Source organism: Micrasema longulum, unplaced genomic scaffold (assembly GCF_059751315.1).
Source record: "Micrasema longulum isolate JH-2025_06_02 unplaced genomic scaffold, ASM5975131v1 h1tg002024l, whole genome shotgun sequence".
In the NCBI taxonomy this organism is placed as follows: Eukaryota; Metazoa; Arthropoda; class Insecta; order Trichoptera; family Brachycentridae; genus Micrasema; species Micrasema longulum.
The window spans coordinates 42,771-58,602 of NW_028279192.1; the positions used below are offsets into that span (position 1 = coordinate 42,771).

Genomic DNA, 15,832 nt, shown 5'->3' on the forward strand with positions numbered 1-15,832 from the left:
ATTGCTCTAGTGCAAGTGCTCATCCAAGGAGAAAATACAGGAATATGTTTGTATTTAGAAAAGTCAGGCCGTGTTTCCTCTTAAGTCTATACAACTGAAATAAATTTTAAGTCAATATATGCCTACACATAATTATATATTAATCTATACATAAATATTATATTATGTACGTGTATACGAATCATCATGGTTAAAAAAGTTAATACTCTCTTAGATAGTAGAGTATAATATCATAAAAAATAAAAGACAAGTCCTTAATATTTATAGAGTTTATATTAAATATTGCATAGGGGTTCATTATCCCGATAAAAGTTCATATGAAACACATGTAATGTTAAGTTTTCCCATACAGGATACATTCACAAATATTATACAAACGACTACATCATTCATATTATAAATACTTTTATACATATTCTACAGAAATCTAAGTTAGATAAAGCAATGGGGTCTTTTTTCAAACCAAATATTTCCAAAACAGAAACAATAAATTATGTTTAAAAAAAACACTAATTGCAAGATGGTTTCTTCCAATCCATCAAAAAATTATTTTTTCCATTACTAACTAATAAGCGATTTTTTTTTTGCATGTTTTCTCATTATAAATTCAGTGTGGCCAATCTTTCAAATTTTCAATATCAGCATTTCTAAGACAATGTTAAAAATAGTTTTACGGGGAATAGAATTGAACAGCTATTGTCATATTTTTAATAGTCAATAGTGATATTATTCCGCTTTTAGCAATGCCCGTGAATTAATTTTTTAAAATACCCCATTGCGTTCAAGTTATTTACAAAGGACCGCTGATTCATAAACTTGCATACAGCTAACACCAACTTGCTCATATTTAAATATGTATAACTATTTCCTAGTGAAACTTATTGCGTGGTAGGCATAATGCAAAATTAGAACAATTGCTTTTTAACAAGTTTTATAAATGAAGAAAGACAATCAGTCTTCGTGAGTAAAAAAATCAAATTATTCAGCTACACATCAAATTACTACGTAGTGATATTCAATATCAAAATATTAATGTTTGAATTAAAGTAGAATCAAATTTAAATTATTTCAATAAATATTTATTGCAGTTTTTTGGTTGCGAAAGTCTATTGACGGCAGCGCACATGCAACTCGATTAGGTTAGAATACTTGGATTTTTACGAGAAAAAATAAATGTATTAAGTACCACAACATATTGAAGGTTTAGGATGACGATAACATGGAATTAGTTCATACATTTGAAGAATTCATAGAACATAATCAATAACAGACACAAGGCCAAATAAAACAAATGGATCGGCATTCAAATACATGCTTCCAGTACACAACAATAATGTCATTATCTGCTATACATACTCATTTTAAACAAAACGTAAAAGGGGGAAATACATGTTTGACCATTTTAAATGAACTAGGAAAGTTGCTAAACATTGTGTATAATTTAAGGAGACATTAAATAGTGCTAATGCACATTTGTGTATAAACAACACTGACAATTTGAGGTGGTAAGCTCGAAAATCGTTTGGGTATCAAAATACTTTGTGCAATAATTAGGTAAACTGTTTCTACTGCTCTTTCCTTAGTGCTCCACGCGCTTTCCAAGCGTTAATCAGGTTCCACGCAAAGCACATGGAGAATCCGTGTCTGGGAAGCCAACAGGACAAATCCCATCCACAGAAGCCCGTAAGGATAACCCTGAAAAGTGTTTGTAAATGTTTAGGTCTGAACAATTACCATTTTAAAGTTATCACTTTTGAACTGAAAACAGTTTAGTTAAAAAGCGTTGTTTTATTTTTTTAAATATACGTATTACTGAGAGTTACATAAACTCACTCATTTTAAAATTTAATTTAAAAACAACATAAAAACAGAAGAAACAATACAAAACAAACACCACTGAGATATAATATATAGAGATAACACTCCATACAAATCCGAGCTAAAAAGTCGTCCCAAAAGGACAGGGATTGACCAGCGGAGATAGCAAGTATAGTCACGTCGACTTTGACAGGTAAAACAAGTAGTACAGAAAAAAGCATGAACTGTTTACATCGGTCTACTGTAAGTTCTATTCAGTATGTCACTACCTTCCGCATACGCGTCACCTTTGTTTGTCGTTTTGCTTTACGCCCGACTAACTGAGCAGGACGGAGACAGGAGATAACTCACAAATTTAACATATTAATAAGACATTTTTTGAGATTAAAATAGCTATGTTAAATAAGTATTGATTAAGATAAGAACATTACTTGCCGGTGAAAGGTTATACCTTCGCTTTTGCTTAACGATTTGTGCAGTATCTTAGCGTACATATAGGCATTTTAGTCATTTTAAGGAAAAAAATAGCTGGCAAACGCTCTATCAAACATGGACCAATTGGCCGCAGGTTGGGGGAACATATTTCAAACGCTTATGTTTACTCTAGTTATATACCTCAATGACAAAGACAGACAACGTACACATCGGTGTGAATTTGTAACAATGACTTACTTAGCATTATTAGATCAAACCTATATAAATGCAAAACATAGTTTATATCTAAAAACAAACAAGTTAGTTAAATGACAGCGTGACACTTTTGTTGCAACACAAAAGGTGAAATAATTGTTCCGTTTTTGTCAAAATGGACAAAAACACAACAATTATTTAGTTTTTAATCTTATTTTTTTTAATGCCATGTCCCCTAGACTTGTAGACCAACATTGGGTATCATTGCTCAAAGTTTATATCTATTCTATATTTTTTATGGCAGTGAAATAAATACAATATAATCTATTTATTCATTAAAACATGTGCATTACATACCGTATGAATTTGGAGAAAAAAAATGGATTACGAACCTGCCACATTTGGATAGAATTTTCATCAGAGTTATCTTCTTCTGAAGAGTCCTCATCTTCAGTATAGTCTCCTGTCATGTAACGCCAGCAGTCGGAGAAATAATAAATCAAACAGAACAATATAGGGAGGTAACCAAAAACTATTATTCCCAACATGTACTGCTTCATGGTGATAATTCTATTGCGCTTGATAGAGGCCAATCCCAAGTAAGAAGAAAGTAAGGAAAGGCACCAGACATACTCCCAAAAATGGGGCTGCAAATATAAAACAGGATTGAGAAAATAATATTCAAATGAGAATTTAATAATAAAATTAGTTACTTCTGATTAAACATAAAAATAATCAGACAACAATAATAATAATTCAACCAATGTCTTATGTAATGTTTATTGTTTGTGAACCATAATAAATAAATGAAGAACTTCAAACGCAGGGAAGCAAAGTGCCACGAATTATAAACAATTTAGTTAGTAAATAAGTCTCCGGGATAAAACAGGGTTTTATTTTTCCTCTACTGAAATTTAATAGGCTAGTTTCGGTTGAGGTGTAAAAATTAATATTTAATACTTGCACAATTTACTATAACTTTCACTGCTCGGAAATCCAAAATAAAATTTTTCAGAATAGCAAAATCTGTTCGCCTTGGAATAGTTCTGGTTTAATTTACTTTTAAACATCCTGTAAAACTTTTCAGTTAGTTTAGTTTTTGAAATAACATTTTTTAGGCATTGGTTTATATAATTAAGCTAAGACTTTTTAGGCCATCCATATTTAGAATATTTTCATGATATTCAGCCATAAACTTATTCATTTTACTAAACCTTATATACAGGTGACCAGACATTCAAGGAAAAAAATTGTGGTGATAGAACACCTTAGACCTGTAAAATTAAGGTCAGTCATGTTCAGTAACGTTTAAATTTTCGAGATATTCACTTTTACTGTATTTTTCCCCCTGATTTCGCTTTAGTTACCTAAAATTATATTTTAGTGAAGAAATATTTTTTTTATCTAAAACAATAGAGTATCTAATACTTCATCACACAAAACAGAGAGATCTATTGCATTATCGTAAATAATTTTTAATATGAAAATAGTGTTCCTTGACACGCATCTGGAGATGCCTATTTCAATCATTTTAAGATCCAGGGCTGGTATTCTGAATGCGATTATAGAGCGGCATAGCGCGTTTTTACGTACTAAATACGCATTATAGCGCGCTGTAAAGGCGTTCGGAATACCAGCCCTGGTAAATTTCTTCATTGCATTTCTAAAACTTATTAAACAATTTTTTAGAACAAGTTTTTGTAATACAATGAAGAAATATACCATGATCTTAAAATAGTGATTGAAATAGGCAACTCCAGACGCATGTCAAGAAACATTATTTTATTTATTTATTTATTATTATTTTATTTTGAATCTTGAATTGGGGCAAACATAAACATATTCTTATGTGTGCTCTAATAATAACAATGTACATATTATATTTAATTTATAAGTTATACACAAAAAAAAATTATTTACAATAATGTGATAGATCTCACTCTGTTTTGTGTGATAAAGTATTAGATACTTTATTGTTATAGATAAAGAAAACTTAATTATTTATCAACTAAAATATAATTTTAATTGACTAAAGCGAAATCAAGGGAAAAACAGTAAGAATTTAGTAACTCAAAAACGCTAGCCATTTTAATGCATGTGATTAACCTTCATTTATAGGTATAATGGTGTTCTATCAACACACTTTTGTTTTCTGGCTGGAAAGCGCCGTATATTTTCTTCACATAACTTAAAATTTCATATTCATATCTTTTGTAATATTAGAATACATAGCAGTATTGGATTTATACAATCATACCAGTCATGTTACTTTATATTTGTAGAATATTTACTCAGCATACTTTTGCCAAAAACGCTGAACTTTATATTTGTAGAATATTTACTCAAATTAAATTTCTCATAAAACATTTTAAAAATAAAAATAAGTACTGTAATATATTTATTTTATCCGGATTATTCATAGAAATCTTTCAACCATGTTGAAAATTTGTGTAAAAATGCAGATTTAAAGGAGTACATTCCAAACATTTTTCAACAACAACAAACCATCACGCCGTTTCCCCATAAGGGTAGGCAGAGAGGATAGAATGCCACATCGCTTTATCTTTGCATACAGATCTCGCTTTCTCTGCATTCATACATCTTCTCATGCACGCGCACAAATTATTCTGACTATTAACATATCCATCTTCAAGTATTTGTTGGATTTGGTCATGCCATGTCTTTCTCTGTCTTCTTCTTTTTCTACATCCATCAACATTTGCATCGTAAATATTTTTAGCTGTTCTTTCGCTGTCCATTCGCTCTACATGTACAAACCAACGCAGAGTTCCTTTCTTGAATTGTCCATAATGCTTATCTCAGCCTTGCGTAATGTACGGATCTCAACATTTGTGCATCTATTGTACATAGTTTTACCACACATTCGCCTAAGAGATCGCATTTCGACAGCATTCAGCAAGTCCATACTTCGCTCCCATACATCAAAGTCAGGACCAGGACTCCATTGTGAACTGCTAATTTTGCTATTTTTTCATGAATGTTTACGTTTATTACCAATGTAAAACAGCATAATAAAAAAGATGTGTAAGGATACAATATGTTGAAACTAAATTTGCACATACATTTTTATATGCCAACTTTCATATTATGAAAAAAAAAATGTTTATTTAATTTTACTTGGGAATCGAACAGTGTACATACATGAACATGAATTACACAAGAACTTTATATGGATACCACACCAATATATCCGTGTCTTGGGTCTAAAAGGGCCAATGTTGAATTTATTTTTTTCTTGCCGAGAACATTTTGTAGAGGGCTCATGTCAATTAAAAAATACACATATTTAAAATAAATTATATACACATACATTTGTGGTAGTGTTTTGTATTGAAAATAGTTTCAAACGCATCAAACAGTTTATTATAACGTGACAAAATACCTGTAAAATTACTCTGCCGTAATGTTGTGATTTACGACATTGGCCCTTTTAGACCCAATCCACAGATATACATGTACATTTTTTAATCACTGGCTACAGGAAAAGTAACCGAGGATCTATACCTGGGTCCCCCTAATACAAAAGATTTTTTAGTTCTGTTTCATTGAAGATACATCGCCAGGAAAACAAACTTTAAGCCCTAAAAAAGCATCTATCTTAAGGTCATAAAAAATTAGTAGTAAATACAACAGTTTTCATTTCACACTATGTTATTATGTACGTAAATAAAGGCAATCAATAATATATGTATATCTTAAATTTAAAAGTAAAATGTTCATGATATTATCTACTAAAAACCTATTCAAAAACAATGCAAAATTAAAAGCAAGTTTTTACATAAAATAAATAATAATACATGCACTTGAAGGGGGTTTGTTACCATTCATATTAAAGGCAGGTTAATGCCAGTCGCTATAGGAAACTAAAATATTTCAAGATTATTATATGCTATGTGACATTCCAAAAATATGCTTAAATTAATGTGTCTAGGTAAGATTAGATGATTTGTAAAAATAGTTAAGTTAACTGTTCTGCCAACCAAATATTAAGGGTATTATAAATACAATAATATGAGCCGTCTTGTCAGTTGTTATAGGGAATGTCAAAACGAAGTTGAATAAAAATAAAGATAATCTGTCTGTTTACCTGGGGGATTTGTAGCTCTTCAATTTCTAATACAAATATATCTAATCTGTCAAGTATATCGGCAGACAGTTTTGCAAGCATAACAAAAAATAGAAGATGATGAAAAAATATGCAATATTTTAGTCGGGACTTGTTGAGTGCACTGAAACAGATTACATTTCCATATTACTTCTACATTATGTATAAATATGTCTAATGTCAAAAAAGAAAAAGCGGATAGTTAAATAAGCCATATGTTTTCTATAAATTACATAAACTAATTTATATTTATGAAGTTTTCCGAGTACATTGTATTCATGACAACTGTCAAACACGTTTACAAAAATCCATATTTCACGTCTGGTGCTATGTGAACATATATGATTTAATATCTTACCTGACTTGATACTGAGCTGCTACTCTCTGCCGATGCTCGAAATCAGCACCGTCTGTTCCGACTATCATCGGTCCGCCTCGTGACGCCATTTTTTCGTATTATTTAACTTATAAACCGTAAAGGTATTCGCACATTTAAAACTATTTTAAAACACAGCCCAGCTTCAGCTACATAATTATTATTCGACGTACGCCAACGACACCCTTCAAGATCGAGCGGCTACAAGTTCACCAAAGACACCAAACTCGCTCAGCCCTCTACACCGATTGGCTGCTAAATTATTTTACAGCCAATCAAAAACAAGAACCACAAGGCTGAACTTTAAAAATTACAAACTGAGGATAAGTATTAAATTGTATTTCATTATTAATTAAACCAGAAAATTAATCCGTTTTGTTTTTCTGAAGAACTCAGTAGCGTTTTTAAAGAAATCAAATTCCCGTATTCAGAATAAACTATCTTGATATAGGTTAAATTGTTGTATTTTCCAAAACCAGTATTTATGCTCACATACACAAGAACTATATTAGCTTACATAATTAAACGTCAAAATAATGAACAATTATTTTAGTGAATAACGTAGGTAGATACTTGTCGAAATTTATTTAGAGATTTTTAATTGATTTGCAGTGGGATTATGAACGCTCTCCATGGGGTAGAGAAAGACTTTTTTTTTTTAAATACTCGTATTTCAACAACACCGTTTCTGAAGGGATTTTTTTGCTTTTCGTGTTTTTATTTTTTATAATATTATATTGTACAAATTATGTATGCATCTATTAATTAAGCCAATAAGCATACTTTTCTTTCCTGTTTACAATAAAACAAATCTGTGTATCATCGAATAGCAGTGAGACCGCAATACACATTCTTCGAAGTTTTTTTATTTCTTAAGTTCATTGGAGATAGATAAACGGTCCAAGTACTGAGCCTGGATACATTCCAGTAGACACTTCTAACTTGGGTTAACTTTTACCCTGGAATACAAGTGCATATTCATTTTTATCAAGATATCAACTGAACCACATATATGTGCTTGATCACAGATACCATAATTTCTATCCAGGTGTTCAAGCAAAATACTATGGTTTACAGTAGCAAATGCAGCGTGCATGTCCAAAAGAGCCTTTAACATCAGAATACCAGAGTCTACTACTGTCTCTGTCACTCCCGTCTCCTTGGAATGAAAACGTTGGTATGTCTAATGTTGTTAAATTTTACATCTGTTTTGCTTTGCATGTTTTGTTGTTCTTAGCAGTGACAAAATAAAATCTATAACTCAGTGAGTAATTAGCAGGATTAAGGAATAAAACAAATTAATCTTAAATGTGTAAGTTATTTTAATGTACGCATAATTTTTTAGTACAGTAAAAACCATTTGGAATTACATATAATTTTTTTGTTACAATAATTTATAATATTACACACATTACCATACTATTATGATTATAGTATTATTATTATAGCAAAGAGATTAAATGTTTTTTTTTATATGAAAATATGTCTTGAAAGTAGTCTTGTCCTGTCTTGTAGGAAGTCTGTTAAATTAAATGATAGAAATGTAAACCTACAATTATTGTTTTAAATTAGACATTTTAAATAAATAAACAAATGTTTTGTTACATATTTTAGTTAATTTAATTAAGATTCTATCATAAGCGTTTGAAATACTTACAATTAAAATATTTAATTACACATAAATTTATAAACAAAACAATTTTGCCTATTTGGAAGTCATGATTCAAGAAAATAATTTAATCACAGAATTATAGAACTGCATAATTTACAATAAACTCTGGTATGCATAGAAAAATAAACAATGTACAGTAAAAAATCTAACACAATAAACTGTTATTTTAAAACTACATGTCGGCTACTATTTAAGGACAATAGCTTCAAACCACAATTTCGGCCGAAGTTGTTTTATTAGTTTTAATGTGTTTTTAACCAACCGTGTGGGTAAATTTGGGAAAAGGGATTAGGTCAATAGGTGTTTGTGGTTTAAATATTTTTTATTGTTAAAAATTGGTTAAAAACACATTGAGTCACAATCGCTAAAACATTGTAACCAAAAAAACAATATTTAGTAGGAGAATATTTTTTCTTCTTAGTTATTAAAGAATATACTTTGAGAATTGAATATTCATTTCATTATTAAAATTTGGTTCTGAAAGTATGTATATTTCTTAATATAATTAAGAAGAAAAAATATTCTCCTGTAAAATACTGATTTTGTCGGTTATGATATTTTGGCAAACATGGCTCGACATTTTAAATAATGAAACCACTTTTCCCATAATAGGGAAATATCACATACTACAATTATCGATAAAAATATGTAAAATGGATTTAGAAAAATTAATTGTAATTTCAAAGTGAATATCATTTATAATTTAAAAAATGAAATGTATAAAAAATATGCCTCCACAAAAACGCGAAAAGATCGAGCTTGACAATTGTGACGCCAAGATTCGTGAAATATACGACGGTCTATTTATCGGTCACAAACAATGGTAAAAATTCAATTGAGTCGTAGCGTATTAGGAGCGTGGCCAATGCAATGAAGCGTTTTCGCGATAATTAAAAATTATAAATGTAAAAATATTTTTTATGCTACTATTAAGTACTAAGTACAAAAAATATTTTTTTCTATCGACAGTATTTCATGGCCCCGCATTAATTCATAATTTAAAGAAAAAAACGATATTTCCCTAATGTGGTTTGAAGCCTTTGTCCAGAACACAGTCAATAAATCTGTGCCGGAGATTTCTAAGGGCCAATGTCGTAAATCTTAATATTACAGGAGAGTAAGTATTTAGCCATTTTGTGGTGTTCTAATGAACTGTTTGACGTCTTCGGTAACAAATATTAATAAAAACTACAATTACAACACATCGCACCCCTAGTTTTAGACTATGACAAGTCAAAAAACTGAGATTTTGAGTTAATAATGTAGAAGTATTGATAATATGATAAACTACCTGGTCAAAAACTATCACAAGTCTAAATGAACTGTTCTCAATTTAATTACACAAAATATAGTCTTAAATTTCCTAAATCATATTGTGTGATATTTCAAGACTATGATATTTTGAGTTGCTATAGTCTTGAATCAGAAAACAACATTTTTATTAATTTTAGACTATTACATTTTGAATTATAGTTTAAGAATAGACTAATGACTTAATTTTGAGTTTTGGTACCACATTAAATTTGCTAATTTTAATTTGCAATGCTTACATTGAGCTACCCGGGAATGACTGAACAAAAAAAGAAAGATCTTTTTAGCCTATGCAAGAAAAATTTGATTCCTAAAAATAATAATTTAATAAATAATTTTATTAAAAGTCGTTAATACCACTCGAAGAGAAAATCCATCGACTTCTGAAGAAAACAATGATTGAAATTATTCCAATTGATGAATTTGCACCTATAAACCTTTGTAATTTTGCAAGAGACTTCGAAAGTCCTTTTAATTTTTTCAGTTACATTGATAAACTATTAAAATTTGTTGAGATTGTTTCAATTTTTTTTTTGTTTTTATAGGTTATTTTGGCCGAAAATAAAAAAAAAATTGTTCATAATTAATGTTAGTTTATTATCAACAATATTTTGAGTTTGTCTAAATTTTTGTAGACAAGGACTGGATGCAACTCCCTGGGGAGCTGTTTAAATTAACATATTACAACAGAGATGAAGAACATTTAAGAGAAGGTAATATAGACGTCTAGGCACCTACAGGGCTTATGACCTGTCAATGGCTGGTTTAAGTGGCCACTTTACACACTGTGTAACATTCACTATTCTGCCCATATATGAACAAACATCAACAGATTACCTTCTCTTAAATGTTCTTCATCTCTGTTGTAATATGTTAATTAGTTTATTATTTTGCACCATATCTTAAAGAAAAATGATCTCATTTCCTACTTTTGTTAGTGCAATAATAATGTACATGATAAGTTAACTCAAAATCGTGATTAAAATATTTCAATGGTCTAGTTTTAGAGTATGATATCTCAAAAACGCGACTATAAACACAATTTCCTTATAATATTGTATTTTTTAAAACATTGCATTTTAAAATACAAATCCTGACAAACAAATTATAAAAAAACACGGTTAACTAAACACATTCTTTGATTTCTTTCGGAGAAATGAAACTTTAAATTCAATTATCTCAGAATGCTATTTTTTGACTTGTCATAGTCTAAAACTAGGGGTGCGACATGTATGTGTATGTAAAAAAGTTAAATGTACATTTTTTTCATTGACATCGACCCTCTACAAAATGGTGGCAAGAAAAATGTGAAATCTGACATTGGCCTTTCTAGATCCAAGCCACAGATATTATACACACAAAAATAAAACAAAATTATAAATATTCTAAAAGTGATTGAGAAACACAACAGCACTTTGGTATTTTAAAAAAAATCTGCAAATATCTGAATTACACCTAGATATATATATATATATATATGTATTGATATTAACTACTTTACATATTATGATCAATACACAATATTTATAATATATGTAAAAATACAAGAATTATTTCACTGATATTAAGTTGCTAGTGACAATATTGGACATTTTTTAGGCTTACAAAAAGCAATATTTCTTATTTTCTATGGTGCAATGATATTTTGTTTAAATTTAAGGCAAGCTTAGAATTAACAAATAAATTAGACAGAAGAACTGGTTAAGGATATAGAATTAATGCTAACAGTGTGCTTGACAAATAAATAGATTTAATAAAAATAAATGATCTTAAAGGCTAAAGTATTCTATTAACATAAATATTACTTTAAGATTTTCTGCAAAGAAACATTCATCATTTATGGTTATTTCATGTTGATTCAAAATTCGATTTGTGTTATTCCACTAATTAAATTTCATAAATTATTAATAATTTACAAATATTTTAATGAACAAAATAATGAAAAAGTGGTAAATAAAATAATCGTTCTATTGCATAGTTAAGTACGTCTGTCTTAAATTTTCACTAATATTACATAATATACATATTCAATATAAGAATGTATTTTATTGCACTATACATAAATAACAATCTAAATTATTATCTTTTTTATTCGTAAACTCAATGAATATTATAAAAGATATTGACAAAACATTCACAGAGAAAATTTAAACATACAATTATTTTGTGTATAGATTAAACAACACATAATGAATTTATATTAAATTAAACAAAAAATAATTTGGCAATGTCTTTAGTTAGTGTAAAATCAATGAAATAAATTTAATACAGTTGAGCTTGGTTATTACGAGGAAGAAAGGACCGACTGAATTTGCTCGTTTTAAGCAGTTTTTTAAAAATCAGCATGGCATATTATTGTCACTAAGTACATGTAGGTAATTTAAAAATAAAAATAAAAATGTCGAGAAAATTTTTACAAACATACCACATCCGATTTTTTTGTCCTTAATGTTCCTTTCAAATACAGAAAAATATACATTCTTATTTTTCCACAATGTTGACAGAGAAAACATTTAATATTTTTAACACCACATTCTATTCCACAATTTGCCACTTTTTCAAGAATTGAGAGACATTTCCTCTTGTTAGTTGACATGTTTATAATTCAAGGGTATGGTTTAAACTGATTTGACATCACCCCCCGTAATGCATCGATCATAAAAAAAAAAACAGAAAAACGCAGTAAAAACCCCCAAAAACTAGGATGTCATTGATAAACCACAAAAGAAGTTGTAAATTATAAAGAGGAGCCGGGTTTGTACTTATCGAGTTCACAAAACTTGGATTTTTTACATGCGATTTTAACCATATGAATGATACTTGTCGGGGAAAACACCAATTAGGTACTTAGAAACTTATATATTGTCACAAAGGTGATCCGATCCCGATGCTTGGTGGCATCGGTTCTAAGTTAGTCGTCCATTTGGATTTTAATATTTAGGTTCTTATTTCGAAGAATATGTTTTCAAAGATTAGAGTTTTTGACCAATGAGGATCTTCAGCCCTACGGGAAATTGGATACAAAAATCTTTTTCTTACGTGCAGTAAAAATTAGAGCATTAAATTATACGGCAAAGTTTCTTGAAAACGTATAAAAAAAATTAAAACATATTTTAGTGAAAACAAACTTCTTTGAATGACGTCACTAGTTCATATGAATCAACCAATGATAAGGGACTTGTAGAAGATTTCCGGTTAACTTACCGTAAATGGACCAATCGGCAGAACTAACCGAGAAGTAGCGGAAGAGAACTTGAGACGTCACATGCTGATTAATTTCAGAAATACAAAACTTAAAAAAGCATAGCGTTGATAAACGATACATACAAATTAAAAACAAATATTTTGGCTTAGTTTAATAGTCTATGAACAAATAATAAAAAAAACCACTGAACTTCCTTATTGTTGACAGTATTTTTGTTCAGTATGTCTGAGAAGTAGCTCGTTATAAAGGTGAACAAATGTATGGATAAAACTATAAACTAAACTGTCAACTAATGTTTCCTCATTGCATCCGAGATCTCACTATTTCCGTGAGCGTTATAAGCAAGTTCGACTGTATGTCTAGTGGTTTTAGAACATGACTTCCTTTGTCAAGGCATAAAAATAAACCAACCAAGTAGGTACCCAAAATACATCATCTTATCAGAATACATTTCAAAAGTCAGAATAATCGGCGCATGTGCATGAGAATATTTATGAATGTAGAGGAAGCGAGATCTGTATGCAAATACAGAGTAATATGGCATTCTATCCTCTCTGCCTACCCTTACGGAGAAACCGCGTGATGGTTTGTTTTAATCTAAATCAGGCCTCTATTACAAATATGTTAGATATTTAATCCATTACTGTTATTAAAAGCGTGATTATAATCAATAAAGTGATTAGCGAATTCTGAAAATTTATTGTTACTTTGATGACGTTTTTATTTGTTTTACCAATACAGAAGCCGGGACTTTAATAAATAAATTCCAGCTTGTTTTAGTTTATCTACTGTATCTTTATTGTTTCATAAAAGTTTATTTGTACTATCATTAGTGTATTTTAGTGATTTTATGTAAAACATAATACATAGTCATATAGTTTAAATCTCAGAGTAATAATGCGCAAGCTATAGAGGAGCCCAAACGTAGAAAAAACATGTGATAGGGCTCCTCTATAGCATGCGCATTATTACTCTAAGGTTTAAATGTTAAATCTCAAAAGTTAGTTTCAAATAATAATTTTATAAATTAAAAATATTTAATATAAAAAATAATAATGAAAAACATCAGAACTAGTCATAAAAAATATACAGAAATTGGTCACATCAAAGGATAAAAAGGCATAATATGAATCTGATAAGGTCTAATTTGCCCGTGACTAGACATATTCCATTCTGATGCACAATAAGGTCTCCTGGGTTACTGTGCCATGTTTGCATTCATGTATTTAGGATTTGTACATAATATTAGATAAATATCTACATAAATTATGTCGATACTGTGAGGCAGTCTGAAACTTTTGTTTGTGAGTTACGACATTATTTTTTATTATTATAATAATTATTTGTTGTAAGCAGGCAGCCTTTGCTGGTGTGCCTATATCTCGTGTGCTGCTTTTTGTCTGCGTTCTTCTTCCTTCAAAAAAGCATCCAAACGGTTTTTTAACTGGTTGATCGAAACGAAATGGACAACCAGGCTTGGCAATTAATTCCAGTTTGAAACCACCCTGCTGGAAAGAAAGTTATTCTTGTAATTGAGATGGAATTGGGGACGATAGAGCTTCCAGTTATGGAGTTACCCTGAAAATTTGTGTTAGGATTTAATTGATACTTCTCATGCAGGGGGCAGTAATATTAATCTTTTATTTCATATATATGCCTCTACTCGTTTGCGAGTGATTTTGATATTTATCATTTAGTACCTAATAAGTTTCTATCAAGTCCCCTCTCTTCCGTCGTTTTTCCAATGAGGCAAGTTCTAGTGCTTTTAATCTACAGCGGTAGGGCACCCTTTCGAGTAATTTGGGGATTTTTGTAGTACATCTTTGGACTTTTTCCAGTAGTTTCCAGGACGATAGCTCAGTAGCTTGAAGTAGGGACTCTATACCTGATATCCATACTCCAATAAAGGTCTTACATAGGACTTGTATATTTTAAGAAATATCTCTGGAGTAAATATTTTGGAATGCCCTTTTAATCAAATAAATTATTGACTTGGCTTCCTTAGCAACAGAGGTGATGTGAGCTTCCCATTTTAAATCCATTGACATGATTATGCAGAGATCTTTTTGATGCTTTACAGGTTTGAGTTTGACACCACCCAAAAGATATAGGATTGTTTCTGCCTATGTGAAGAAGGGTACATTTTTCAGTATTTTATTTACAGGACCTCGACTCACATGTTTATACGTGTATGATTCATATAATTAATTGTAGTGCTTTCACACTTATAGATTACGCAGACAGGGTATAGTCTAAGCTTATAACCGAGTTATTCATTCAAGTGTTCAGTGAGATTAGGCAGTTTTTAGTCCATTCATTGATGTGGTCCAAATCCTGGCTGCCCAGAGTATGAAAGGGGGTTCACAAACAGTTTGGTGTTATCTGCAAAGATACTAGATAGAGACATGAGGCACAATAACCCAGAATACTTCATTGAGCATCTGAACAGCCAAGAAAATCTAAGAAATTTAATATATACAATTCCATTTATATATTTGAAAAATAGAAGATTCTCATCTCATTCGTAACACCGAATACTATACTACGCCAGTTTATCCCACGCTGACAAACTTTTTAACAAATGTGAATAAAATATATATATTTGTAATTTTTGCTACTGTCATTCGGTACAACATTTTTGCACATTTGGCACAGGCGGTTCCTGACCAAAAACACTGGAAGTCCATTTCTTAA

At 30.1% G+C, this 15,832-nt stretch overlaps 1 protein-coding gene across 1 annotated transcript; it reads right to left on the reverse strand.

Annotated features, from left to right (window-relative positions):
• Positions 1-1,420: 1,420 nt before the first annotated feature.
• On the reverse strand, positions 1,421-7,155 carry jagn (jagunal). The gene is given in 5 exon segments (XM_088238963.1): positions 1,421-1,644; positions 1,646-1,695; positions 2,841-3,095; positions 6,557-6,698; positions 6,933-7,155. Coding segments are annotated over 5 exon segments (615 nt in total). The 5' UTR covers positions 7,022-7,155; the 3' UTR covers positions 1,421-1,565.
• Between the last annotated feature and the right edge of the window lie 8,677 nt (positions 7,156-15,832).